The sequence below is a fragment of the Spea bombifrons genome, chromosome 9 (assembly GCF_027358695.1).
Source record: "Spea bombifrons isolate aSpeBom1 chromosome 9, aSpeBom1.2.pri, whole genome shotgun sequence".
NCBI lineage: Eukaryota > Metazoa > Chordata > Amphibia > Anura > Pelobatidae > Spea > Spea bombifrons.
Genome location: NC_071095.1, coordinates 1,398,945 through 1,426,554, shown reverse-complemented (window position 1 = coordinate 1,426,554; position 27,610 = coordinate 1,398,945). Strand labels below are relative to the sequence as shown.

General features: G+C 40.4%; 2 protein-coding genes and 1 long non-coding RNA gene across 3 annotated transcripts in view; all 3 read right to left on the bottom strand.

Moving 5' to 3' along the window:
• Positions 1-522: 522 nt before the first annotated feature.
• On the bottom strand, positions 523-1,119 carry LOC128505036 (uncharacterized). Its single transcript, XR_008355524.1, has 3 exons — positions 914-1,119; positions 741-813; positions 523-582 (listed from the first exon to the last, which is right to left on the bottom strand). It is a non-coding gene; the product is annotated as an uncharacterized LOC128505036 (long non-coding RNA).
• A 504-nt stretch (positions 1,120-1,623) lies between these two features.
• Positions 1,624-9,069, bottom strand: LOC128505104 (tubulin polyglutamylase ttll6-like). The gene is made up of 10 exons (XM_053475405.1): positions 9,034-9,069; positions 8,687-8,817; positions 8,089-8,245; positions 6,928-7,071; positions 4,985-5,070; positions 4,660-4,882; positions 3,802-3,980; positions 3,271-3,459; positions 2,640-2,820; positions 1,624-1,989 (listed from the first exon to the last, which is right to left on the bottom strand). Exons 1-10 carry the CDS (start codon positions 9,052-9,054, stop codon positions 1,624-1,626), a joined length of 1,677 nt encoding a protein of 558 aa, XP_053331380.1. The 5' UTR covers positions 9,055-9,069.
• A 15,054-nt stretch (positions 9,070-24,123) lies between these two features.
• Positions 24,124-27,610, bottom strand: part of SOS2 (SOS Ras/Rho guanine nucleotide exchange factor 2) — a 28,618-nt gene continuing 25,131 nt past the window's right edge. Inside the window, exons 18-23 of the mRNA XM_053475307.1 lie at positions 27,420-27,592; positions 27,004-27,120; positions 26,654-26,915; positions 26,093-26,134; positions 25,429-25,538; positions 24,124-24,696 (exon numbers count right to left, since the gene is read on the bottom strand). Of these exons, the coding sequence (XP_053331282.1) occupies positions 24,187-24,696; positions 25,429-25,538; positions 26,093-26,134; positions 26,654-26,915; positions 27,004-27,120; positions 27,420-27,592 (1,214 nt within the window). The 3' untranslated portion in view covers positions 24,124-24,186. The remainder of the gene's footprint in view (positions 24,697-25,428; positions 25,539-26,092; positions 26,135-26,653; positions 26,916-27,003; positions 27,121-27,419; positions 27,593-27,610) is intronic.

Here is a 27,610-nt window from a genome sequence, read left to right as displayed (position 1 = left end):
TTACGTGACAAGACCCTGCTGCATTCCTGCTTCCCCTGGGAGGTAATCGAGAAGGGAAGCAGTGGCCTCTGCTGAAGTCTGCGAGCAACACAGAGACCTTTCCAGTTCAGGTAAGGGGGTGGAGGAGGGTATGAATGAGTATGTGTGATTGAGTGACTGAATGAAGTGAAGTGAAGGAATATTTGTGAATGAGTATATGTGAATGAGTATCTGTGAATGAGTCAATGAATTAATATTTGTGTATGAGTCGATGAATATGTGTGTGATAGCATGGATGAATAAGTGGAGGAGGGGGTGCATGGCACAGGGAGGCTGTTTGAGGCAAGGATGTCCTATGCTTCCAGTCTGGGTGCCCTAGAGTGGCGGTCCAGTCACAATTCCCCACCCTGATGTAAAGGATTAATAGTACAAGACATATAACAGTTTGGGGTACAACAGTATGATGTTTATTTGGGGCCCAGTCTGCTTCATCATGATGGTATTTGATGGTATATTTAACCATGATGGTATTTGATGGTATATTTCTTCATGATGGCATTTGATGGTATATTTCCCCATGATGGAATTTGATGGTATAATTCCCTGTATTAGATAAAATAATAAAATGTTAGAAATTGCATTTTGATGTTTGCTACAAAATATTATTAGTGTTGATGCGTATAAAGAAAAAAACAAACTAGCTTTTATATATTTTCTGTTACATTTATGCTAGACACGACCCCAGTAGTTTCAGTACTTACATTGAACTGTTGGCCCGTTTTATGCATCTCGAAGGTGTGGTGGTGGTGGCTTTCTCACATCCAGATCTATCTCCTAAAACAGAAACACAAATGTAAACCATGTATGAAGAATCCGGTATTTTCATGCTGCCTCTTTGTAGAATGACCAAGATTCTAGTAAATCATTTCATTACCTGTTCCTGTTCATGGTTGCGACACCCGCAGTCTGTTGCTTTCAATGACGTGTGCGTCGGGTAACTTGTGCAGAAGATGGAGCAGCAACTAAAGACCGATTTCCAGGAATAACAGGAAGAAAACCACTTCGAGGTTCCTCAGGACGTCTTCCTCCAGGGACAATGTTCTTCAGAGAGCCAGAAGAAACACCGGATGCTTTCTTGCATGTTGGGTCTTTTGAGAGGAAAAATATCGTAAAATAAAAAAATTAAATTTGTAGTAGACACACTATACATAAAAGTAAGTCAAATTCTGACTTCTAGTACACAAACGTATAAGGAATTGCTACATATTTACCTTTTTGTTAGGTATATAACTTTGTAAACAGACTTCAAATGATATAGAGATTTAGCTACAATGTAATCAATAGTTACTGCATTTTAATGGAAAACACATCTTTCTTCCTTATATGTAAAATGTGCTTTAAAAACATGTAGCAATACTGGAAGTTTCATTGGTAGTTTTTAAACTAATAAATGCATGTTGGAATACGCTACACAAAAAATACCCGCTGGGTCTTCCTGACTCCGCTATGCATTATGAAGGGAAAAACTCAATAGCTTTGCTTCCAAGAAGAGTGGAGCTTAAAAAGATTTTAGCTTATCTACGATTTTCTGGAGATTGTGTTCTCAAGAATGAACCCCAGTATGTAAGCTAATGGATATTACTCTCAAACTGAATATTTGTATAAATAAATGTTCTTACTCTGTGCAGCCTTGGTTCGGGCACCGGAGAGACTCCTCTGGCTGTCACGTGCCGGCTGTTTAACTGGCTCACTGACGGCAGCAGTTGCCCGGACGTTTTGCACGACTCTCTGGTGTATTTGTCTCCCCGCAGGATGCTGGGAAGATGGAGGTGCTGCTCTTCCTGGCTGAAACAGTCTGGACAACTGTGGCACATCCCTGTTGGAGTGATGGCTGGGAGCAGTGTGAGCACTGGGAAATGATGTCGTGTGCCTCGATCTCAAATCAGGCAACGGGAGAACAGTTACAGTTTCTGATTCCTGACACAGTACCGGTGGGCGGATAAAGCGTAGCTGTAAGAAAACAACAAGATGTGAGTTATCACTATCATCACATGATCTTTATCATTATATACTAACCATAAGGAAATCCAAAAGACGATTTAACTATTCTATCAACGTCACTTTGTACATACAAAACAGCAACTTGGCTACCAAAACTTAAATAAAGACCAAATGACACAGGCTATCATTATCAGCTGAACAGTAGCCTTAAGCCGTAAGTTAACAACCTCAGAAAGATGCAAATAGATGGAAAAATGGTTATGGAAGCATGTTTATCCTCCCCATAAAGCTTTATCTCAGATCTTTTGCCTACATCATACATACAAAAAATTAACAAATATGTTTCTCCTGCTCTTAAATGTCAAGGAACCCTTGAGGAACTACCCCATGCATTAAGGGATGAATATTGGGTTTGTATTGTATGTTAGATACCTTACTATTCTTGTTAAACTTTCCCTGGGGTAAGTTAAAAATAAATAGTATACATTTTACTGGTATGTTTTTCCAAAAGGCTAAATAGTATGTACTATACAGCTAAAAAGCTTGCTTAACCCACCATTTATACACCAAGCTTTCAATGTAAACATTTAACTGGTTCTGCGTAACTGCCCTCATACAGTTGTGGCATTATAAGTTTTAATACTTGTGGAACTTCATACCTTTCTTTCCATACTCCTAATGTTAGTAGGAGGAGGACAAGTTGGCCTCGTTGGTACGTGATATGTGACAGGCTTTTCACTCGCTGATTCTCCTCGGACAGCATCCGGATTTAATCTCTGGCTCATTCCAAAGGGAACGCGCTTTGGCTCTTGCTTTTGATTAAACTCTTCCAATTGCTTCCTGCAAACAAAAAATCAAGGTTCTTATGAAAAAATAATTAGCTCAAAAATATAGAATAATAAAGAGAATAGTGTAAGTTTCTTGGGTTTCCTTATTTGCGTTATTATGACCTCAAATAATTGGTCACAGAAAACCTTTCATGTTGTTCAAGATGGACAACAAGACAAAATACGGCAGACTCTTCCTAATCTTCTATACTTCAGTTCTTACGATGTGCAGACCCACCATGCTATGAGGCTGGGCAAAGTCCTCTGTGGTGTAAATGGGCAGGTTGGAGAAGTTCTGCCTTTCAACTGACCCATTGAGCATTGGATAGATCACCAGTTACTTGGGAAAATGGTTACAGGTATGGATAATAGTTCTACCATAATTTGACGGTTTTGCATTTCACATTGAAGCCGCTGTAACCAAGGTGTAAACGTAGGCACTGTATTTGTAATAATAACTGACCTGACACACTCCGCTCTTGCTTTGGAAGTTGCAGTTTGCTTGAACACTAAACTCCCGGGTTTGAAGAATTTCCCGTACTGCTCAGCTTTGTCATTGGGGTAGATCCGTCGGTAGCCTCCAAGGTGACTGTCCTCATACTTTTCTACCTGCTCCAGCCAAGATGTCTGGGTTTTCACCAATCCCTGTCTCCTATTTTACAAAAACACACATTATTATTATTATTATTATTATTTATTTGTGCAGATGGATGGTTCTCTCTTGTTCATTAGATTATTTGGATGTTGTGTGCACAATTCCATTGAAACATATAAATATATGTATATTTTGTATCTGTTTTCATAACATCCTTGTTGTTCTTTTATTGCCTTGAGTTAATATGACTACAATTGGCTATATATTATTACAATGTAAAGCTATGGGAGAAGCTAAGTTTGTTTTTCATTGTTATGAGGTCATTGAAAGTATAATAATAATAATAAAAAATGACTTCTGCTTCTAAGGCAATATGAAATGGAATGACTTCAAACACACCTTGCTACCTTCGGGAGCTTGGATTGTATTGAATGCTCTCTAACTCTGCGCTCTTCCTCAATAACTTGTCTTTTGTCGCTGGCACGGATTCTGATAATATTAAGGGTGTCCTGCAGCAGTGCATCTGTGACCTCGTGATCCAACCGTGAGTCTGTGGTAAAACTTGGAGTGTGATTGACCTGCATGAGCATAGATAAAAAATATGAGTTTATTAAACTAATTACTGAATTGAAGTTTGTCCTAGGAAAAAATAGCCTCATGGGAATGTTACATGTTTAAAGAGTCTGGAATCCACCAAAACAAACAGTATATATATATATATATATATATATATATATATATATATATATATATATATATATATATATATACACATTATACTACACGTACACACTTGACACACTTGACTCACCACAACCTAACTCCAGACTGCACTGGATTGTGATGTCATATCCGGCACTTAGGATGGTGGACATCAGCTCCGAACATTGCTAACATTGCTTGTTGGATGTCCAGAGCAGATGATGAGGAACCGTGGAATACAAAAAGGTTACAAATACAGAGGAATTAACACCAATTACAATATAAAACAGGAAGAAATGCAGAAATATTAGCATCTGATCGATTTTATATTGCATGTGTTATAAGCATGATATTTGTACTGACACTAGTTTTATGATGCATGCGATTAACTTGTCCGCAGACATTCTGGACAGAAATGCAAAAGTCTTTACAGCATAGAAAATTTCATGTTCTGCCATTTTCTACAGTTTTTTCTAGCTCTATGTATGATTATGAGTTTATTCCTTGCCTTTTATACATTAATACATATTTCCAGTTAAAAATGTTTACTGTTACCTCTAGGAGCCATGGCTTCAACTTTTGGTCTAGAATGATGTCAAAGCCGATGATCTCGAAGGAGTTGCTACCAGCACAGTATGGAAAGCATGTCTGATAGTTGCGCTTCAAGATCGGTTGAATGGAAATCAGGGCCTTGATGATGACATCATCGATCTCACTCCATATTTTCACTGTATCGTACCCATGGTTTTCCAGCCAACTTCTCAGTGTTGAAAGTTTTCTGTTGAGGTAAAGAATTAAAAAAACAAACATCAGAAAATAAATATATATATATATATATATATATAATAATAAATAATATTTGTTGGTTATAATTACACACCTTTTACTCCCTTTCACGTCATCTCTGATGAAGTTTGCACTGTGTTTGTTAATTGCATAGTTGGTCAGATGCATAAAGACATTATCCTAGAAAAAAAATATAAAAAAATATTGATATCGTTACATTAAACAGTAATTCCTGGGAACTGTCCAGGGTGGACCCAGAGTCTCCTGCTTCCCTGGGTCTCTTGTCTCTGCTCCAGGCAGGATCAGGGCCGGCCTTAGGGGTGTGCGACCTGTGCGGCCGCACAGGCCGCCATGGCAACAGGGGCGCCTGTCCAGGACTTAAATTAAAACATCATTTTTTTTTTTAAAACAACAACAAAAAAACAATGCTTTAATTTAAGTCCCAGGCAGGGGCGCCGAGCGGTTGCTCGTGAAGTTTTCAGCAACTGCTCGGCGCCCCTCACTCTCCATGACGCCGTCGTGGTGCCGGCATCTCATGCTGAGCCCGGGACTTAAATTAAAGCATCGGGTTTTTTGTTGTTGTTTTAACTTTATTTAACATCCAGAGCGGCAGAGCGAGAAAACGTACGCCTCCCGTTCCCACCGCAGGACTCAACAAGGTAAGTAAGGATAATGAGAAGTAGGTAGAGGGGGTGAGGGGAAGGCAGTGAGAAGGGGCCGAGGAGGGGAAGGCAGTGAGAAGGGGCAGTCAGAAGGGGCAGAGGGGGGGCAGTCAGAAGGGGCAGGGGGAGGGAAGGCAGTGAGAAGGGGCGGGGGGAGGCAGTGAGAAGGGGCAGAGGGAGGGAAGGCAGTGAGAAGGGGCAGAGGTGGTAGATAGTGAGAAAGGGGAGTTTTGTGACAAGATTTTTTTCCTTTCCTTTTTTGGGATGGGGGGGCACCACAGGAGTAGTCCGCACAGGGCGCCAGAACACTTAAGGCCGGCTCTGGGCAGGATAGGGGTATTTAGCTACATCCACTACCTGGTCACTTATCTCCCTTCTCCCAGCCTATTTAAGGCTGCCTGTGGCTAGCTGTTTTTATGGTATTTAGAATTGTATCATTATATAATATCTGACTATTGACCAGGGTACTTCATGCATAATCCTTTCTTTCCCATGAGGATTAGATTAAAGATTCCTTTGGAATTTCACTGTAACCCCCAAACAAAAAGAAGGGTTCTTCCTGCGACATTTTAGGAGCTATGCATGAGCCATTGAGATTACTTAGAACCATGTAGGGGCATAACTAGAAACCATATGTCCCCGGTGTGAAAAAATTCAACTTCACGAAGCAACATATTCCACAAATAGCTAGTGAGTGGCAACTTTGACTCCAAGCAGCTTATCAGTGCCATCCCAACCTCCACAAAAGTCACTCTGTGCCCTCTGTGCCCCAGCTTGTCAGTGCCCTCAAACAGCCTATCTGTGTCATCTTTACCTCACAGCTAGTCTGTGCCATTATTGCCCTCAAACAGCTTGTCTATGCCTTCTTTGACCTTTGTTCTGCCCCCTTGGGTACACTTTGGCACACATATGTAGATGCACTAACAAACGTTCACATGCTTACACATACACTTACTCAAACTCAATAAACACACATATACACTCATTCTAACACAAACACTCACCACTTATATACGCAATACACATTTATGCTCACACATAAAACACATCTACATCTACATCAACACGTAAATACTTACACTGACACATTCATGCTAACTCACATACCATCTCACACCACTTACACATATGATCACACACCAACACTTAAACATACACATCTGTGCTTACACACTCACACATTCATATCTTTACTCATACACAACTTATACAGATTCTGCATACGTGCACTTATACGTAGACATTCATGCTCACATACATAAAAGTATACATACCCCTCATATTTCCTTAAGATGAAAAAACTACATCATGTAATCATTTCTTATTGTTTGTTTTACAATCAGTAGCCATTATATTTTCAATGAAAGATGCTTACCAGGTTTTTGCTGTTGGGTTTGGTGTAGCTGGTGGTCGCAAACCGCACAATACCCTCGTTATAGATGAAAATGCGCAGAGGGTCACAAGAAGTGACAAGGACATAAATACGAAGGTCAAATTTAAATCCATCTATCAGGAATGGCTGTGTGGATAAATCACATATATATATATATATTAGTATAATTCATGAAGTGCAGACAAGAACCATCATAGAACTTTGTAGTGATCAGAACTTTATATTGTATACAGATACTTATACAACATCTGAGTACTTACATAGAAGTGCTTTAGGTAAGTATTTCATATTTCCCTATTTCTATATACCGTATTGGCTGGGATATAGGCCGCACCCGCATATATATCGCACCCTAAAAGTTAGGTGCTTTTTTAATGAAAAAAGTTTCTGCCCCCCCCCGAGATATGCTGCCACTCTGTCCCGAAGATGTACCCCCCCGAGATATGCTGCCACTCTACCCCCCCCGAGATATGCTGCCACTCTACCCCCCCCGAGATATGCTGCCACTCTACCCCCCCGAGATATGCTGCCACTCTACCCCCCCCTAGATATGCTGCCACTCTGTCCCCAAGATGTCCCCCCCCCACCAGATTTACCGGTGCAGACTCCATGGGGTCTTGCGGGGGACATCTACACATAACACGTATTCAACTTCCGGTGCCGGCACTTCCACCGTGGGAAGTACCGGCAAGGAAGATTGTTCACACAGACGTTCACCGGCAGCAGCAATGCGAGCATAAACAACCTCCGCTGCCGGCACCTCTGCAAGATGTGCTTTAAAAATCTCCCTTGCCGGGACTCCCCCCGTGGGAAGTGCAGGCAGGGGAGGCTGTCTGAGCACATCCGAGAGTAGGATACGTGTCCCCTGCACTGCTGCGGGGGATCTGTATCCTAACCCTACTGCCTACCTGGCGCCCGGGACTGCATGTCCCGGGCGTCGGGCGCTAGACCCCGAATATAGGCCGTACCCCCACTTTAAAGACTTAAAGTGGGGGGGAAAGTGCGGCCTATATTCGAGCCAATACGGTATATAGCATATACAGCATACTACATAAACATTACAATTGAATGTTTTGAGCACTTAATATGTCTGTTCAGTTATAATGTAAGCATAGAATTCTGTAATATTCCACATTTTATTACCTTTTCGAGATACTGCTGACAGATCATGGGTTTTTCAGGCTTGATGTCATCCGCATTGCACGTCAAGAAAATACCTTGGCCTTGGCAGCCCCTGCCTGGCTTACAGATATAGGTCTCTCCTTTTCTTCTGCGACTATATGCCTGGAAATCCTCATAGCTATGGGACAAACAAATGGATTTTAGAAAGGGGATTAGAATTACTGATGCTGAAGAAAAAATTGCATTTGTCAACAAAGTTTCAGGTCAGGAATAACAACTCCCATAATGCTCAGTCAACCACAGACACAGTCCATTTCTTTTAGGATGCTGGCTGACCATCATAGTGGTTAGGTAATTTGTGTTGTCCCTTATCAATGAAGAACAGGCTGTATAAGTGATGATACTCATTGGAAAACATTAAATGCAAATAAATATTTATAAAAATAAATAAATTATAAATAAAATAAATATTAAATATATAAACTGGCTTCACATTGCGAGGATTAACTGCCACGCTTTACTACTGAAGAACATGGAGGAGCTGCTATATAGAGAAGAGGCAACTCATTATCTACATTAAACGCTCTACAGACTTCATATCCATTACTTAGAGACTTACTCAGCAGGTAGACTCCACGTCCGTGGGAAGATGTTGTATTCCTTGGGGAAAAACTTGAACATTCGGTTCATATTCCGCGCCAGTGAGTCTTTCCTGCATATCTCGCTCATTCCGGGGAAGCGGTTGATTATCTGTAAATAAAAATGTATAGAAATACACAAATGTTAAAAAAAAAAAAAAAAGGCTTTTCAAGTAAAAATGCATCATTTTACACAAATATGTCTCTCTTCAGCTAGATGAAAAATACATACATATAATTCTGACCCATTTAAATAGTGACAGAAAATATAATGTTCTGAAACCCCAATTATTTAATCTACAGCCCCTAACGGGAATGTGGTTTTTACCTGAAATTGCTTCATGTCCATGATCTGTTTTGAAGGAACATAACTATCTGACCAGAATACTGTCCAATCTTGATCATCTCCGACCTCCTTAAATCCGCAATGTTGGACAGCCCGACGCACTGGAATAAAACAAAAAGCAAAACTTACACACATGTTCTAGTGTTTTCAGTCATTTGTTATATGATGGCATTTCTCACGTGGAATAAATATAAGTGAAAGTGTTATTTTACATTTATAGAATAATGAGATAATATAGCTAAGTTTAGTCATTCTTCCTAACGACTGGATGTATAAATCCGAGAAACCAATTTTATGAATACAGAACATAGAAAGGTTTCTCTAAAATATTTGTATGGGCAAAATATCTATGATGTAAGAAGTGTAAGAATATATTGTTTCTGTGCATGTTGCAGATCTCTGATAATTCAAATGTTTTTGTAACTTTATATTAAACAGTCATTGATTACTAAAGATCATACTTACCACTCTCGTATTTGCACTTGGTCAGATTTATTCCAATTGGTCTAAAAACAAGAAAGAAAAATCACGTTTAAAATGTTACATATTACATAAAATATGCAATAGTTGGAAACAAGAGTGTAAATTCTATAAGTACATGCTCATATCTATATATCTTATAAAAATGTATACTTCTGAGTATGGAATGCACAGGATATCGATAATGACCCAAGATTTTTCCAGCATTGTGATAACATTTATCAGAAGTAGGTAAAATACATCATTGATACACTCAGAAGTTTCAAGTTCTTACATATATGTTTAAAGAAAAGGCATTGCTGATTAATGATTACAGAATATTACAAGGAAATCACCAAACCTTATTTTTTCCTTTTTAGGCGTAGAATTCGCTGTTGTCAAATCCAAAGATTTTCCTCCAAAATCAGCGATTTCAGCAAGAGAGTCATCCGGCGCTTGCTTCTCACCCTTTTCATCTTCAGAGTTATCAGACCGGCCAGGTAGATCCGAATAAATCTTCATTTTACCTGCCATCACTGAAGCTGGGAAACCAAGAAGACACCAAGAACATTAGAGTCATTAAAACTACAATAACTATAATATTGCATAACATTCATTGCTTCAGGTTTACTCCCATGAAAAGATGGTAACGCAGGACCCATGATATACCTGGTACATCATCGGTTAAATCGCTCCCACATCACAGAGATCAACAAGAACATGGGGGGGGGGGCACCACTGCTGCTGATGGCTCCCGATAAGAGCCAACAATCAGTGGCAGATCTTCCATGCTACAGCCAATCACATGCATGGAAAAAGTCCAAAGACAAAGGTGATGCTTGCATCTTGGCTCTCTGTGATTGTTAGCAGTATTTTTTATATGGTTATTTTTTGTTTTGGTTATTGTGTGTAGTTACCATGGTAATTAGTGGGAAATGTGTTAGCTATGCTTAGGAAGGGGTTAAAAATATAAAAAAATGAAATAGTTATATAGAATGATTTCTCAATCAGAGCAAATTAATGAATATATGATTGGTAATTATTCCTATTTATAATAGCTGTGTATAATTTATATAGCTATAAACTTTATTTCATAAAAAAAATTGTTCTTCACATATATGAATTTAAAAACATTTCCTATCAAAAAAATGTATATATAATTTGAGTGGGGACACTAACTGAGAAAAATGGAAATAACTGTTGAAGAAAGAAGTAGGAAAAACCAGTACAATAACCCTGTCCCTTAATGATGCATGTGGTGTATGTTTCTTGCTTAATGTTAGTTTTATACAATATCTTTTTTTCAACAATGAGTGATTTTGGTGTTTTAATCCATTAGTAAAATGAAACAAAAATCCCTAACATACCTGTTACAATGAGATGAGGAGTGGATGCGCAACAGATGAGTAATAGCAATAGTCCTGCAGTATAACAACTACAGGGATTTGCTACAAAAGCTTGGCTTGTAAGCTAGAATTTCTGGGTTTATAACTCAGAATAAGTCAGTTTGTCCAAACGTGACCTACTATCGCTACTCTCAGTAATAGAGTGATTGTCTGGGCTCGTGATCCCCTAATGCATACACTTAGAATGTGTGACATCACAAAGCTATGACACAACAATTGACCAGTTACCATGGTGATGATGTAAACAGTCATGTGGAATTCAATTGCCTTGCAAAGTAGCAGTTATGCCAGTGTATTAAGCTTTCTTTTTAATGCAATGAAAAGGTATTAATGATAAAAGTTTTAGTTTACTTGTTTCATATCAGTCCCTGCGTGCTTCTGTCCTATTTGTTGTCCACCTTGCGTATAAGCCCAGAACACAATGTATTTGATCTAATAACTACAGTTTCAACAATAAACTACAAACAGTATATTATATTAAAACAAATGTTTGTTTACCATGTAAATTACATTAGCACATAATAATATAGGTATTTAGGGAATTTATATAGTCATATTTGTATTGTTTGAGAAAAAGTCTAAGTAGAACAGCAGCTTTAATTTAGAGAAACCAGGTAGATGGGGACCTCCAGCCATCAGATGCCATGACCACAGCGCCTTCCTGCAGACTATTCCTGCAACAAAAATAAAGACCTTAAAGCGGGACGTTTGGTAACATTTTCAGACGTTTTATTGCATTCTTATTACACTTGGATAAACTGGTAAAATGCTGATCATGTTTTGCAGTAACGCCGTTCTTCAGTATTGGATCTTATAGAGATACCCCAAGAAAGCTGTGACATGCCTTAACGAGAGCCGGTTGAAACAGACCTGCAGTTACACGGTATTAATACGACTACAACACGTGTGTCCTTTACATGCCAAAAACATAACCAATGACCTCTCTACACCCACCATGTCTGCCCGACCATCCTAATTACCGCATCCCGAGCGGTCACTACTCTTGATAGGAACCAAGGCAAGATATCAATGTCATTAAGCCTACTTAATCAATTGCTGAATTACCAGGGTGATTTACTGAATTGAATGTTTCTCCGGCAAGCGATATGCAGGGAAAGCTTTTAAGGCGTTCAGATTGAGGATTCTTGAACATATCAGCTCTCTTCTGTACATTACTAAGAGTTCACCAATATCTCCCACCATGTTCAACAGCAGCATGCCGGTAGACATTGCGTGTCTCAGTTTTATTACAATTGAAAAAGTGCCCCATATAAAAGGTGACATTAATATCAGGGAATTGCAGAGTGAATGCGATAGTGATGTCCGGATCATGAACGAATCGTTCATTTGATCCGATTCTTTTCAGTGATACAAATTGATGCAAATGATTCAAAGGATTCAAATCTTACAGGGATCCGGATCTTACAGAGATTCGAATCATTCAGAGAATATCACTGACACCATACTCCTATAAATCAATACATTAATAATCTTCACTGGATTTAGATTCCCCTTAGTTTGCCCCTCTTTACCTCTAACTGCACCTTCAGTTAACTTTATTAAATGAATTAAATTAACCCTCAGTTATCAGCATTAAATTAACCCTTAAAACCCCATCAACCATAACTGCTCCTAAATTAACCCTAAACACCCCATCAACCATAACTGCCCCTAAATTAACCCTTAACACCCCATCAACCATAACTGCTCCTAAATTAACCCTAAACACCCCATCAACCATAACTGCCCCTAAATTAACCCCAAATACTCCATCAACCATAACTGCTCCTAAAATCAGCCCTAAAGACCCCATCAACCATAACTGCCCCTAAATTAACCCTAAATGCCCCATTAACCATAACTGCCCCTAAATAAATTGCATGTACTCCAGATAAATTGCCTAATAAATTGGTATGGTTGATGGGGTCTTTAGGGTTAATTAAGGGGCAGTTATGGTTAATGGGGTTTTTAGGGTTAATTTAGGGGCAGTTATGGTTGATTGGATGTTAAGGGTTAATTTAGGTGCATCTATGGTTGATGGGGTATTTAGGGTTAATTTTAGGGGCAGTTATGGTTAATGGGGTGTTTAGGGTTAATTTAGGGGCAGTTATGTTTGATGGGCGGTTAAGGGTTAATTTAGGGGCATTTATGGTTGATGGGGTATTTAGGGTTAATTTAGGGGCAGTTATGGTTGATGGGGTCTTCAGGGTTAATTAAGAGGCAGTTATGGTTAACGGGGTGTTTAGGGTTAATTTAGGGGCAGTTATGATTAATGGGGTGTTTATGGTTAATTTAGGGGCAGTTATGGTTGATGGGGTATTTAGGGTTAATTTAGGAGCAGTTATGGTTGATGGGGTGTTAAGGGTTAATTTAGGGACATTTAAGGTTGATGGGGTGTTTAGGGTTAATTTAGGGGCATTTATGGTTCATGGGGTATTTAGGGTTAATTTAGGGGCAGTTATGGTTGATGGGGTGTTAAGGGTTAATTTAGGGGCATTTATGGTTCATGGGGTCTTTAGGGTTAATTAAGGGGCAGTTATGGTTAATGGGGTGTTTAGGGTTAATTTAGGGGCAGTTATGGTTGATGGGGTCTTCAGGGTTAATTAAGAGGCAGTTATGGTTAACGGGGTGTTTAGGGTTAATTTAGGGGCAGTTATGATTAATGGGGTGTTTAGGGTTAATTTAGGGGCAGTTATGGTTGATGGGGTATTTAGGGTTAATTTAGGGGCAGTTATGGTTGATGGGGTGTTAAGGGTTAATTTAGGGACATTTAAGGTTGATGGGGTGTTTAGGGTTAATTTAGGGGCATTTATGGTTCATGGGGTATTTAGGGTTATTTTAGGGGCAGTTATGGTTGATGGGGTGTTAAGGGTTAATTTAGGGGCATTTATGGTTCATGGGGTCTTTAGGGTTAATTAAGGGGCAGTTATTGTTAATGGGGTGTTTAGGGTTAATTTAGGGGCAGTTATGATTAATGGAGTGTTTAGGGTTAATTTAGGGGCAGTTATGATTAATGGAGTGTTTAGGGTTAATTTAGGGGCAGTTATGGTTGATTGGCTGTTAAGAGTTATTTTAGGGGCATCAATGGTTGATGGGGTATTTAGGATTAATTTTAGGGGCAGTTATGGTTAATGGGGTGTTTAGGGTTAATTTAGGGGCAGTTATGGTTGATGGGCTGTTAAGGGTTAATTTAGGGGCATTTATGGTTGATGGGGTATTAAGGGTTAATTTAGGGGCAGTTATGGTTGATGGGGTGTTAAGGGTTAATTTAGGGGCATTTATGGTTGATGGGGTCTTTAGGGTTAATTAAGGGGCAGTTATGGTTGATGGGCTGTTAAGGGTTAATTAAGGGGCAGTTATGGTTGATGGGGTCTTTAGGGTTAATTAAGGGGCATTTATGGTTAACGGGGTGTTTAGGGTTAATTTAGGGGCAGTTAAGGTTGATGGGCTGTTAAGGGTTAATTTAGGGGCGTTTATGGTTGATGGGGTGTTTAGGGTTAATTTAGGGGCAGTTATGGTTGATGGGGTATTTAGGGTTAATTTAGGGGCAGTTATGGTTGATGGGGTGTTAAGGGTTAACTTAGGGACATTTATGGTTGATGGGGTGTTTAGTTTTAATTTAGGGGCATTTATGGTTCATGGGGTATTTAGGGTTAATTTAGGGGCAGTTATGGTTGATGGGGTGTTAAGGGTTAATTTAGGGGCATTTATGGTTGATGGGGTCTTTAGGGTTAATTAAGGGGCAGGTATGGTTAATGGGGTGTTTGGGGTTAATTTAGGGGCAGTTATGATTAATGGAGTGTTTAGGGTTAATTTAGGGGCAGTTATGGTTGAATGGCTGTTAAGAGTTATTTTAGGGGCATTTATGGTTTATGGGGTATTTAGGGTTAATTTAGGGGAAGTTATGGTTGATGGGGTCTTTAGGGTTAATTAAGGGGCAGTTATGGTTGATGGACTGTTAAGGGTTAATTTAGGGGCATTTATGGTTGATGGGGTATTTAGGGTTAATTTAGGGGCAGTTATGGTTGATGGGGTCTTTAGGGTTAATTAAGAGGGAGTTATGGTTAATGGAGTGTTTATTGTTAATTTAGGGGCAGTTATGGTTGATGGGCTGTTAAGGGTTAATTTAGGGGCATTTATGGTTGATGGGGTATTTAGGGTTAATTTTTTTGGGCAGTTATCGTTAATGGGGTGTTTAGGGTTAATTTAGGGGCAGTTATGGTTGATGGGCTGTTAAGGGTTAATTTAGGGGCATTTATGGTTGATGGGGTATTTAGGGTTAATTTAGGGGCAGTTATGGTTGATGGGGTGTTAAGGGTTAATTTAGAGGCAGTTATGGTTAATGGGGTCTTTAGGGTTAATTTTAGAGGCAGTTATGGTTGATGGGATGTTAAGGATTAATTTAATGCTGAGAATTGAGAGTTAATTTATTTAATTTAATAATGTTAACTGAAAGTGCAGTTAGAGGTAACGGGGGAATCTAAATCCTGGGGAAGTGATGATTAATGTATTTATTATAGAAGCATGGTGATATTCTCTGAATCATTCGAATCCCTGTATGATTCGGATCCCTGCAAGGTTCGAATCTTTGAACGATTCTCTGCCTTCAGTGACATCACTAGAGTAGGCAGACAGAAGGGTTCATTGACTATAATGAAAGGGGCGGGCCAATTGTTAGTGTGCCTGCAGGGAGGGACTGGGAAACAGTCACATGGAGTGATCCGAAGATTCGGATCATGAATTGGATCATTTCAGTGAAGGAGTTGATATGATCCGATTCATTTTAATGATCCAAACTTCCCATCACTAGAATGCGACTGTATGAAGGCTTTGGATGAGGACTTCTCCTTAACTGCCTTTATCCCCTTCCGTACCGGGACGTACCTGGTACTTCCTGGTTAACAGTCACCGGTAGACCGGGACGTACCAGGTACGTCTCCTCCAAAAAACGCCCCCACATCACCACAATCGCGGTGATCGTGGGGGCGCTACTGCTGCTGTCTGCCCAGGACTCCTGGGCAGACATCACAGCCTGTCTAAACCCGCCCCCAAGCCTACGATCACTCCCACGGAGTGATTTTGTAGGCAGAAACAGCGATTGCAGAAAAATCTGCAATCGCGGTTTCAGCTGCCACAGGCAGCTTCAGGGAAGGGGGGGGGGTGTTGAATGGGTCCCCACACAAGTGTGGGGACCTGATCCAACACCCCCCTGCTGCCTGATCGCTCCATGAGAGCGTCAGTGCAGCGTTAACCCCTTCAATGCCGCGATCGCGGCATTCAATGCCGCGATCGCGGCATTGAAGGGGTTAATTGCCGTTTTGTAGGGGGCTCTGCTGCTGGTGGTCTGCCTGGAAGCCCAGGCAGACCAGCAACAGCAAAAACGACCCCCCAGAAGTCCTCTGATCAGTCCTGTAGGACTGATCAGAGAGACTCCTCCCCTACAATCTCCAGTCTGTTGGAGATTGTGTCCCAGCTGCCAGAGGCAGCTTCAGGGACAGGGAGACAGGGTTCTTTGGTCTCCACATGAGTGTGGAGACCAGCCCCCCCACCCCCTCCCTTGCTCAGTTAACCCCTACCCCCCCTGTTCCTCAATTAACCCCTTCAATGCTGCGATTGTGTATGACCCCCCATCGCAGCATTGCAGGGGTTAATATTAGTCCCCACAAGCTTGTGGGGACTAAATATCAGTCAATGCTGTGCTTCAATGGAGCATCAGCATTGAAAGAGTTAAAAAAAAATTAAAAAATTATAATAATAAAGAAAAATAAAAAAAAATAAAAAAAATAAAAATAAATAAATAATTAATAAAATAATAATAATAAAGAAAAATAACAGCACTGACCTGAAAGTCCAGGGTGCTTCCAGGTCAAATGCTGGGCTGGGCTGATCAGATCGCTCCTGGCCAATAGGAGTGATCGGATCATTATGGCAGCCCATGGATGACCCTGCTCTACAAAGAGAGAGGGGTCATCTAGGTTAATTATGAAAAAACACAAATTATTAATTAATAAAAAAAATCATAATTATTACCTGATCACTTGTCGGTGACATTTTAAGTCGCTGATTATTGATCGGTCTCCCTGATTGATGTCAGCGGCCTAAACCTGTCACTTACAAGTAATCTGATAAAAAAAATATTTAAAAAAATGTAAATGCACATGTTCCAGTTTTGCCCTCATAGCTTCCTAAAAAAATGCATGAACCATGCATGTGAGGTCTTGTTGGACTCATGGGATGTTGGTGAACAAAATGTGGTGTTTTCTTCCACTGTTGCACTTATGCTGTGCAAGAAATTCAGTGCAACATTGAAATGTATGCGTTAAAAATGCAATAAAATAATTTCCCTGTGAAGTTTGGCAGACATCAGTGAAGAAATGGCTGGCTGAAAACTGTCAAAACTACCCTAGTTGAACACCTTGACTCGTCTACTGTACATAAATATATACTTTTATGGGGTAATTTACAGTGGGGGGCTTCCAAAATGTCCCAAATGGGATATGGGCTCAGGAAACCAATTTCTGAAAATTCCAAATTTGAAAACTAAAATGCGCATGTTCCAGTTTTGCCCTCATAGCTTCCTCAAAAAATGCATGAACCATGCATGTGAGGCCTTGTTGGAACCGGGGGATGTTGGTGAACACAATTTGGTGTTTTGTTCTGCAGTTGCACATATTCTATACAAAATATAATATAAAATCTAAAGCAACATTGCAACATATGCAAAAAAAAACAAAAAAACATAAAAATACCTCAAAATTTGGCAGCAATTGGCGATAAAATCCCTGTTTGAAAAGTGTCAAAATGACCCTAGTTGTACACCTTGACTTATCTACTGTTCATAAACATATAATTTTGGGGGGATAATCAGTATCTGTGACAACTATTCCAGTTATTAGACTACCATGCCAAATTTGAAAAAAATTACATTTCAAAAACGTAATGCATGCCTTGCAATATTTGCCCTATACTGGTCAAAATAGATAAAAATCCTGGCCATGTTGGGTGGTTTCCAAATCAGGACAACTTAATGAATATATTTGGGATAATTTTTTCCCATTGGTTCAATGTGTGTACAATTTGTATGTATACAAAACTGTAAAAAAATGCTTTTTTTTCATTTTTTCCCCACTTTTTCCAGTTTATTTCAAACAAAACAATGTACTACCCAGCTTAATATGGTTTCAAATGAAAGCCCTACTTGTGCTGAAAAAAACAATATATGATTTGTGTGGGTGCATCAATTGATAAGAGAGAAATTACAGTTGAAGAAAGACATGGCAAAAACACAAAAACGGCTCTGGTCCTTTAGCGACACGTTAGTATCAAAATCCCGGTCCTGAAGGGGTTATAGAAGAATGTTTAGGATGTGATTTTGGGAAACAAACTTACATCACTGTATTAAACCTCACTCTTGACCTATATGGGGATACTGATACATCACTACTAATACACACTCACCATTTGTAAGATTTAATATGTTTTTTATGTTTTCGTTCATCTTTAAACTTAATAAAATTAAATTTTTGTGAGGGGCTCATGGTGGAAACATGATCTGGTGCGCTGTATGTGTATATTACTAACAATGCTTGGTGTATAAGCACGGTTATCATGATGTCATGATGTGGTGATGTGGTATAGAGAGGGTTACTGCGAGTAGGAGCTTTAAGGATAATTAATAGGAGATGAAGACCGATACAGCAGATCGCAGTAATCACAGCATAAGGTGTGATGGCCAGTGTCTTAGTATATAGTAAGTGAGAGTGCCGGCTCTTTCTCTCATAATGAAGAGACTGCTTTCTATACCGTATTTGCTCGATTATAAGACAAGGTTTTTTTCCCCAGAGCAAATGCTCTGAAAAATACCCCTTGTCTTATAATCAGGGTCATCTTATAATCAGACCTCAAATAGAGGTCTGATTATGAGAGTAAGATCCAGATCCCCCGCAGAGCTGCAGGGGACCTGGATCCTCCTGTTTGGTAACCTCCGCTGCTGGTGCTTCTGACTCCCTGGTGTGTAGCCGGGGCAGCGGGTAGACGTCAACGTGATTCGCGTAGGCAACTTCCGCTGCAGCCGGAAGGAGCGGTTAGCAGCGGTGGGTTGTCTGCGTCCATCGCACAGACCTTCCCTGGCTGTCAGAGAGGAGAGTTCCCCGCACCGCTGCTGGAGGGTGTATGCGCAATGGAGGCAGACAACCCCCGCTGCTAACGGCACCTCCTTCCGGCTGCAGCGGAAGTTGTCTACGCGAATCGCATAGACGTCTACCCTCTCTACCCACTACACACCAGGGAGTCAGAAGTACCGGTAAGTTTGGGGGGTGTTAAATGGGGGGCACAAGGCATTTCTGTATGCAGAGTGCTCTATGATATGCCGTTTAACCCCCTTAATGCCACTCTGCCTCCAGATATGCATTTTAATCCCCTTTAGGGGTTATGCCAGAGTGGCATATAGGGGTATAAGGCATTTCTGGAGGCAGAGTGGCACACAGGGGGTCAAAAGGCTTACCATGGGGCACAGTGACATTTAGAAGGTTAAAAGGCATATCATGGGGCACAGTGGCATATAGGGGGTATAAGGCATTTCTGGGGCAGAGTGGCAAGCCTGGAAGCAGATGTACATAACTGGGGGGCAGGTTGGAAAATAAAAGGAAATAAAAAAAATATTTTTCTCAATCATAGTTTTTATTAAAAAAAAATAGTTTACATGAATTAACATTTACTAGTAAAACCTTTTTCCTATAGGGTCGTCTTATATCCAGGCTTTTTCTTTTTTTCCTAAATATTCAGATTTTAGGGGTTTTCTTAAAATCAAGCAAAGCGTAGCACTTGGAGCGATTTGTAACATGCCTGGGAACACAGCCAAGCGGTGTGAGATCTGTATACATTGTATCAGCAGAGAATACTTTATTTTATAGCACAGGCTGCCAATCAATCCCTCAACGAGGAGGATAGGGAGGAAGATCGGCTGCTGCAGCTGCACAGAGTGTGAGTATATCCCAAGAAATGAAAGGTTCGCATATAGCGCAACTATAAACGAAATTATGAGCAAGTCCACAAACACCGGATTCAGAAGCACCCGACACGCGTTTCGCCGATCCTCGCGTTGGCTTCATCAGAGGCAAACGGGTCTTGAAGGAATAATAGTCCGTTAAGCAGCTCAGCGATTTTTACTATCACTGGTGACCTGAATTACTGTATTTTTTCGCTTATAAGAGGAGGTAAAAGGAGATTAAAAAAATTGCATTTTTCTCAATCATAGTTTTTATTAAATATGAAAAAATAGTTTACATGAATTAATAATTACTAGTAAAACTTTTTTCTTATAGGGTAGTCTTATATTCAGGCTTTCTTTTTTTCCTAAATTAATATTCAAATTTTTTTTACCGCCTAATTATTACTATTTAGTTAGTGTAGAGACCGCAATCACTTGAATTAATTTATCTATCGCTAGCTCTAGGAATACAAGTTAGTTATACGACTAAACAGGAGTTGTATCCACCAGTGAGCTATTAGTTTATTTTGGCTGGCTACTATTTATCAATACAAAGCACTCGTCATGCATGTAACACAAATGCTGTCACCAGCATGCCAATAAAGTGGATCTATAAATCAATCAATGTTTCATCTGTAAAGAGTTAATAGGTTTATTATACAAATTACCGTATTTCCCCATGTATAAGACGCACCTCTTTTTTAGAAAAATGGGGTCTAAAAATTGGGTGCGTCTTATACAGTGGTGGTAGATTTTTTTTTAACTTACTGCTGCTTACCTTGATCCGCCGCGGCTGCACAGGAACCCGGTGGAGTCACGTGAATGCACATCGCATCCACATGACTCCGCTCAGTTCCTGTTCAGTCGCGTCGAGCAAGGCAGAGGGGAAACAGCGCCCCCCACGGAAGTCGGTGTGCGGCAGCAGAAGATCGGCAGTTCAGGTAAGGTTGGGGAGTAAATGTATGTATGCATGTATGTATGTATGTTAGCATGGATCCGTGTGTAGGGGGCACAGGGAGGGGGAAGAGGGAGGCTGAAAGTGATGTGCATGTACTGGCTGCCTGAGCATGATTTGAGTGCGTACTTGGGGAAATACGGTAAACTGTAGAATGTAGGATTTAGGGTCTCTGAAAAGTAAATCATTATTTTAACACATTTCACAAATGCTTACAAAGTGCTTTAATATGCATTATTTGTTGGTAACCATGAGACATTAGATTGTCCCTTTAAGCAAAAACATAAAGTTCCACCTATTTCTATCAATATGTTACATTAAAATTCACAAATTCACTTTCATACACAATAAAAACAAGTGAACAGCTGGATAAGACTAAGGTGATTTATTACAACTTTTAGGAACACTGATACAAAGCACAATAAAAGGCCACAGAACAGGAATAAAACGTGGCTCGTTAACATCTGTACAAACACTGCTCCTGTGACGCTAATTTGCGTGCAATCAAAGGCTCTGTAGGGGAAAATCTAAAATATGCCATTTTCAATAATTCTGCAGCATTCCAAAGTCTGTTCTCATTTGGAAATGGGATGGAAAGATAAAAACAAATGGTCCTTGTCTCCAAACTGTCTAGATAGCAAGAGTCACCATAATACTCACAAGAGGTCTGCCTTTTCATTGCAGTTTTGTTACGTTTTTTTTTTTTTTAAATAAAATGTTTTAAGCTACTATGGACCATATGCTGCGTATATGATAAAGTCTGGGAGGGCTACTTTATGTTTAGATAGTTTTAACCTAATTATCTAAATTTTTTGGTGGACAGCTCATAATAACAGCCACAGCAGCTTTTATCGTCTGCCATACATTTTGAGCACTTTTCATTGAAAATTATCTTTATTATGATTATGTCATCAGTTTATTGAGATGTGTTGTCATGGCTCTTAAGACATGGAAAACTGTGGTCTGCATCCAGACAGAGAGAGAAAAAGTGCCCCTAAAGCTTTGTCCAGAACATGCATATCCATAACTACCTCCAAGTTTTTCCAGATTCGCGCATATTATCCTGGATTAACCCAACTTGTTTTCTGACACCACAGCCGGATTTTGTATAAATGAGTGAATTGGAAGATATTTTAAGAAAAACTTTTGGGAGAATTCACCAGTAGTATCTCTATTGTATTTGAACGAAAAAGTGCAATATTTTATTTTAAACTGTATTGGCTCAGCTTCAAAAACAGACTTAATGGCAGTTTATGGACTCCCTCTTAAATGACTTGATTTAAGTCAATAGCCATTCTATACACCCTGCTGTCCCAAAAGCATCAGGCAGCTACCAAGTATGGTGATTTGGACATTTTTGGAGAAAAAAATTGTAGCCATTGGGTATGTCAACGGTAATTGTATTTAAACAGTACTGATGACGTTTAGTTATCCACATTAAAAGCATAGGAAAAGTCTTCTCCTGAGCAGTTCCTTTTTACTAGACCTGGAGGCCGCTGTAAGACACGGGACGGAAAAGACATAAGGAGAAAAGTCTCGTCCGGAACCTGTGTGGTATGTATGTACATTCACACTGCAGATTCTCTTTAGCTCACGTGCTAGGGCCACAAAGGCCATAGTGGTTTGCAGCCCCCAATGTTGACATTATACCTGTAAGCCTCCTGGTTTAGTAGAGAAACTGCATGATTTGCATGTTTTCAGGCCAAACATGTAGAAAAGTGCGATCCTAAGAAACGCCTTAAAGAAAAGTTAGCTCTTTATTCCTTAAATATAAAAGAAAAAAATATATATATCTGCGCCTTCTGTAGCAACTCTTGAAATCCGAGTAATGCAAGTCCTTTAATCTTTTTGTATTTGCAGAAAGAACGCTAGCGAAGGATGCTGCAACTTCTACAAAATCACTTTTTGAATTGCATTGTGTTATCTAAGAAGACAGGAGGGGATCACACGTTTCACTTTACAGACGGTGATACTTAAGACATTATTTCAGGCCGCATTAATTTGGTCTACATTTTACACCTGAAGGTAAGACCTTTAATTACCCGCATGCCAAAGCAGTGGCACCCACCGCTCTGTCTCTTTAAGTGTTAAAACACGTGTATAAGACAAGGTATTCTAATGCTGGGGGAGAAATGCTAGTAGCCGACAACACAAAACATTTATGAGTTGCCTACTCCACCCCTCAACCAAAGTCCGTTAACCTAAGTCTTCAAGCGCCTGGGATGGGGTTTAAGACAAAACATTGCCGATGGTGCAGAAATCAAAATGTTAGCGGCAAGTAAACTTCAAATTCTGACATCTCAGGCAAGTGTTTTGATGAAATCTGGCTTTTACCTGCTAACTTAAAAGGCACGTTAGAAATTCTGCACACGTAACAATCTTCCTTTGAGTCCATTAGCAGGAATGTTAAGTATTAGGTAGTGCTTCGCATGCCATCATGTAGTGCATTTCATTGGGTTTTGGGGATCCATTTGCTTACTTTCTGGGCATTTTGGAGCATTCAAGACCAAGCAAATGTCATTTACCCGTTTAACTCCTTCCAAGAAAAGGCAAAAGCCATCGGCGATGCACCCATTCAGACATAAAGGGTTAGCAAGAGTCACTTCTGGCAATGAAGAGGTTAGTAGGAATGATGATGGTACATGTTATGATCCCGGAAAAGTTTTCAATTACACTATACGTCTAATAATAATATATATATATATATATATATATATATATATATATATATTACAGTTTGTGAAAGAAAAGGCCACTAGTGCTTAAGTTAAAAAAAAGAAAAGTAAATTATATATATATATATAATTACTTAATTATGTACATTAAATGCACGTTCTTCACAACTACAGGATCCAAGTGCATTTAAATGGTGTTTGATGGAATTGGTCTTTTGGAAGTTACAGTGCAAAAAAAAAAAAAAAGGAGAAAAAGAAAAAAAAACAGCTTCTCTTTCCAAAAAACACCAAACACCCTTAAAATGCCATCGCACAGGCAGGATAGGCCAGCACTGTGTACAAGACAAGGCAATGACTCTTCACCTGAGGCAGATGCATGCTGTTATAGTGTTTAAAGGCCATAGTGTGGAAAGAAACAGTCTGCTCCCCTGGAAATGGCTTCCTGCGATTTTGATCAGTAGCACTTGAGTGTGAGACCATCGACCTCAATCCTGCTGCCATAGGCATAAAAAGCCCCTACGGCCCTCCTCATGCATTGCGGGATAAAAGTTGAAATTCAGCGCCTTGGTATCCGTCCAAATAAATTATGGGGGGGGGGAGAGAGGAAACACACTGATCCCTATCCAGTGTCAAGGACTATTCTGGTTGCGGTCAATGTGGACTTTCAGAATTTTGCAGCAATGTTAGTCTGTGACCAAGCGGCTGGGAGAATTCCCTTTTGTAAGTCTTTGGTGGCAGTTTCGGTAGCTGTGGGCTCGAGTTCTGCCTTGGAGGGACGGGGGGAGCAGAGCTGTGAATGAGACTGTTGTGACTGGTGCTAAGTCCGCAGCAGCGGCGCAGGGACCTGGGAGACGGCGTGCTGGGAGGAGTACTCGGTGAGTTTGGAGCGGTGCAGACCTCCCTGAACCAATCTTGGTCTCGATGTAATCGTCCAAGTGGCGGAGGCTGCAGATTCAAGGGGCAATTTATAAAATGTTCTGGAGGCCTTTGGGGTACAGGAGGAGGGGTGTCGGGAAGGGGGTCTCTTGGAGGGGGAGGTGGCGGGCTATGCAGAGGTCCATCAAAAGGCCCCGTGTATGCAGGAACACGAGGCTGGATCTTTGGAGGCGGCGGTAATCTGGGAGGAATAGCTGGTGGTTCATCATCTAATCTGGAACTTCCCTGTGGGAAAGGGGAACAACAATAAGCTCTGCGTTAAAGATATCTTATAGAATTAGTAATTTATTAAAACAATTACAGAAGTCAGGGGGAAATCTTAAATGAAGGCACCAATGTTTTTAATCCATATGATGTTACGCAGATTCAATACCCATAACCAGTATGTCTATCAAGAGATGACTACTGGTTCGTAGTAAAGCTCAAAATATTTCTGCAACCGATCTCTCATTTAACTATTTACGGAAACGCAGAAAAATACTTTGTATTTTAATAAAAATAAACGTTATACCCATTGCCGAAGGGGTCGGGCTGTGTAGGATTTCTAGTTTTTTACGAGGTAGTTTGCTCTGCCGACAAACTTTCGAGACCATAAAACTTTTTTGGGGGGGGGAGAGTAATCATATTTTGTTGATTTCACATTGTATTCACTTAACACAGGTCTATAACAAACTTTGTATTGCATGATGTCCTTTGGATTAGAGAACACTGGTGCGGTTTGTTTTTGCAATTTCTTAGATGTCCGGAATGTTTCTAATTTATAAAACCCACAGAAAAAAAGGTTAATATAGCATAACATACAAATGACTACCCAGGCACCAGACACACTATAGGTGTTTAGTAAGGTGATAGACCTTGGATTGATTTTATAGCATTATCTGAGTGGGTAGACTGGTGTGAAGATGTATATGCCATCTTGGTTCGTATTGCCCCCTAGTGGCAAACGGCTGTACTTACAGACAGGCTCGCTGTATCTTGGTCAAACTTCTTTCGCGGAGGCAACGGAGGCGGAAGCACAAGTTCCTCGCTTAACCTGTGCAGACTGCCGCAAGAACTGAAAAAGGACTCTGGAAAGAACACGCAATGCGAAACGTAACCAATATGTCCGGGAACAGCATTTTTACAGACGTGACATGAACTCTTATAGAATACTTTGCACAGAAAATTCTCAATGCAGAGCATATGTGCTAAGGACTACTAAAATAATGTATGACTTACATAATTAAAACAAAAGCCCGGATAATAATGCCGGTATCGATGAAGCGTTTTAGACGAGGGCAAGAGGACAGAGGTTTAAGTTCTAAATATTTTTTTTTTACACAGTAGTAGCTACACTGAGCAGACTTCCTGCAGTGGCAGGGGAATTTAACCCAATCGAATACCACAGCATTCCATGACACCATATCAGACATGAGCCTTAAAGGGCAAGGGCAAAGAAAGTCATCTTTAGTACATCGTGCATAGTTCTCCCCATTGGGTCTTGATACATCCAAGAAAATATTGGATGGGGGGGTTCATCTGGTTGCCATGGTGACCAAATACAGTTTTCAACCAATTATCCTGCCAACAATCTTGTCTCTATCAATGCGTAACATCAAAGAAAAAACGTTAAAACACTTACTGGAACTTGGCAAAAACACAGGAGCAAAAATACTGTTGCTACCTGAAAAATAAAAAAATACATCCATTAGGAAAAACGTATAACAGACTGTTCAAATATTTATTTGTAAACAAAGTTGAAACGTAGCACCTCTCCTCGCCGATGGAGACATCATCTCACACACCCTGGCATTTCGACCCCATGAGAACCATCTCGACGCTCCGCTCCTCCAGGGGATCGGCTGGACTGGCTCCAGCGTGCAGAAGGCACAACGCGAATACGCACAGGCAAAGCAGAACACGTTGTGCTTACCACCATCAGCTACTTTTAATAAAATTAAACTTCAAGGGGTGGTGGACAGATGGACCAGCTTCTCTGCAGAAGTGGCAGATGTTTTTTGGGCTTCTGATATATACATGTTCTTCATGAACACTCAGAGGAACCAGGTTTCAGAGCCAGAATAACGAGCAACAGGGACAAGCATTCTCAAAGCCTCCACGGCCAAAAGGATGAAACCCTCCAACGCAATCAAGCAAGCAGAACCTTGTATGTAGTAGAGCATGCACAAAAGATACAACGTACCGTTTGAGATGTTGAGGTCATTATCTAAGAAGACACTGAGTTCAGAAGAGGCAGATGCTGGAGGAGTAGAAGGAGTGTTGGGAGAGATAGGAGGAGACGTGGTAGATTCATGCTCCGATTCGGTGATCCGGCTGAAGCTGATCTTGTAAGGCTCTCTCTCCAGAGGTGTTGGGTGACCTCGTAAAGTATTGGAAGATGACAGATGTCTCCCACTATTAGGTCTGATCCCTGGAGACTTGAGTGAATATGTGGTTTTTCTTGGCTGAAATAAACAATAGGATGCTAGTCACAAACTTGGCACCATTTTGGATTTGCTTGGTTATTGAGACAGCGGCAAACAAAGAACATACAAATCTGGGCGGTTGCTTGCAGCCTCGTGGCTCAATCTCTAGCGACTTATTAAATAAATAGTCGGAGAACTCTTTCTCTGGCGTGTTCCCCATCGGGTTCAGATTCTCAAAGAACCTCTAAAAGAAAAAGATAAGCAGAGATAAGCGGCAATCATAAACGACTAAAGGATTTCACCCCGTTTGGGGAAGTGAGAGACAGAAGGCATGCGATAGAAACGCGTAAATACAAACATTGATTCAACAACTTACAGAACAAAGGAGGAGGAACATTAGGACAAGAGGTTGTAGTCTAAAATGAGAGGGTCAGAGGCTTGGGTGCAATATAGCGGCTGCGAGGGAGGTGGGTAAGCAGCTTTGCTTACAAACAAACATTTTTGAGACGCGCAAACAGGCATTAGAAAGACGTTATTCCCTACCCGAATTTCTGGTTCTATCCGCAGACAGTAAGGCTGATTTTGGTACTGCTGAATCTCTCCCGTGATTTCAGCCACTCTTCTTCTCTTGCTAAAATTGATGAGTTCTTTCCCGCATCTCTTCAGAAAGTCTGGATTACCTTCTTCGGTCTTTAGAATATTTGTCAAATATATTCCTGGAAACACACAAACTC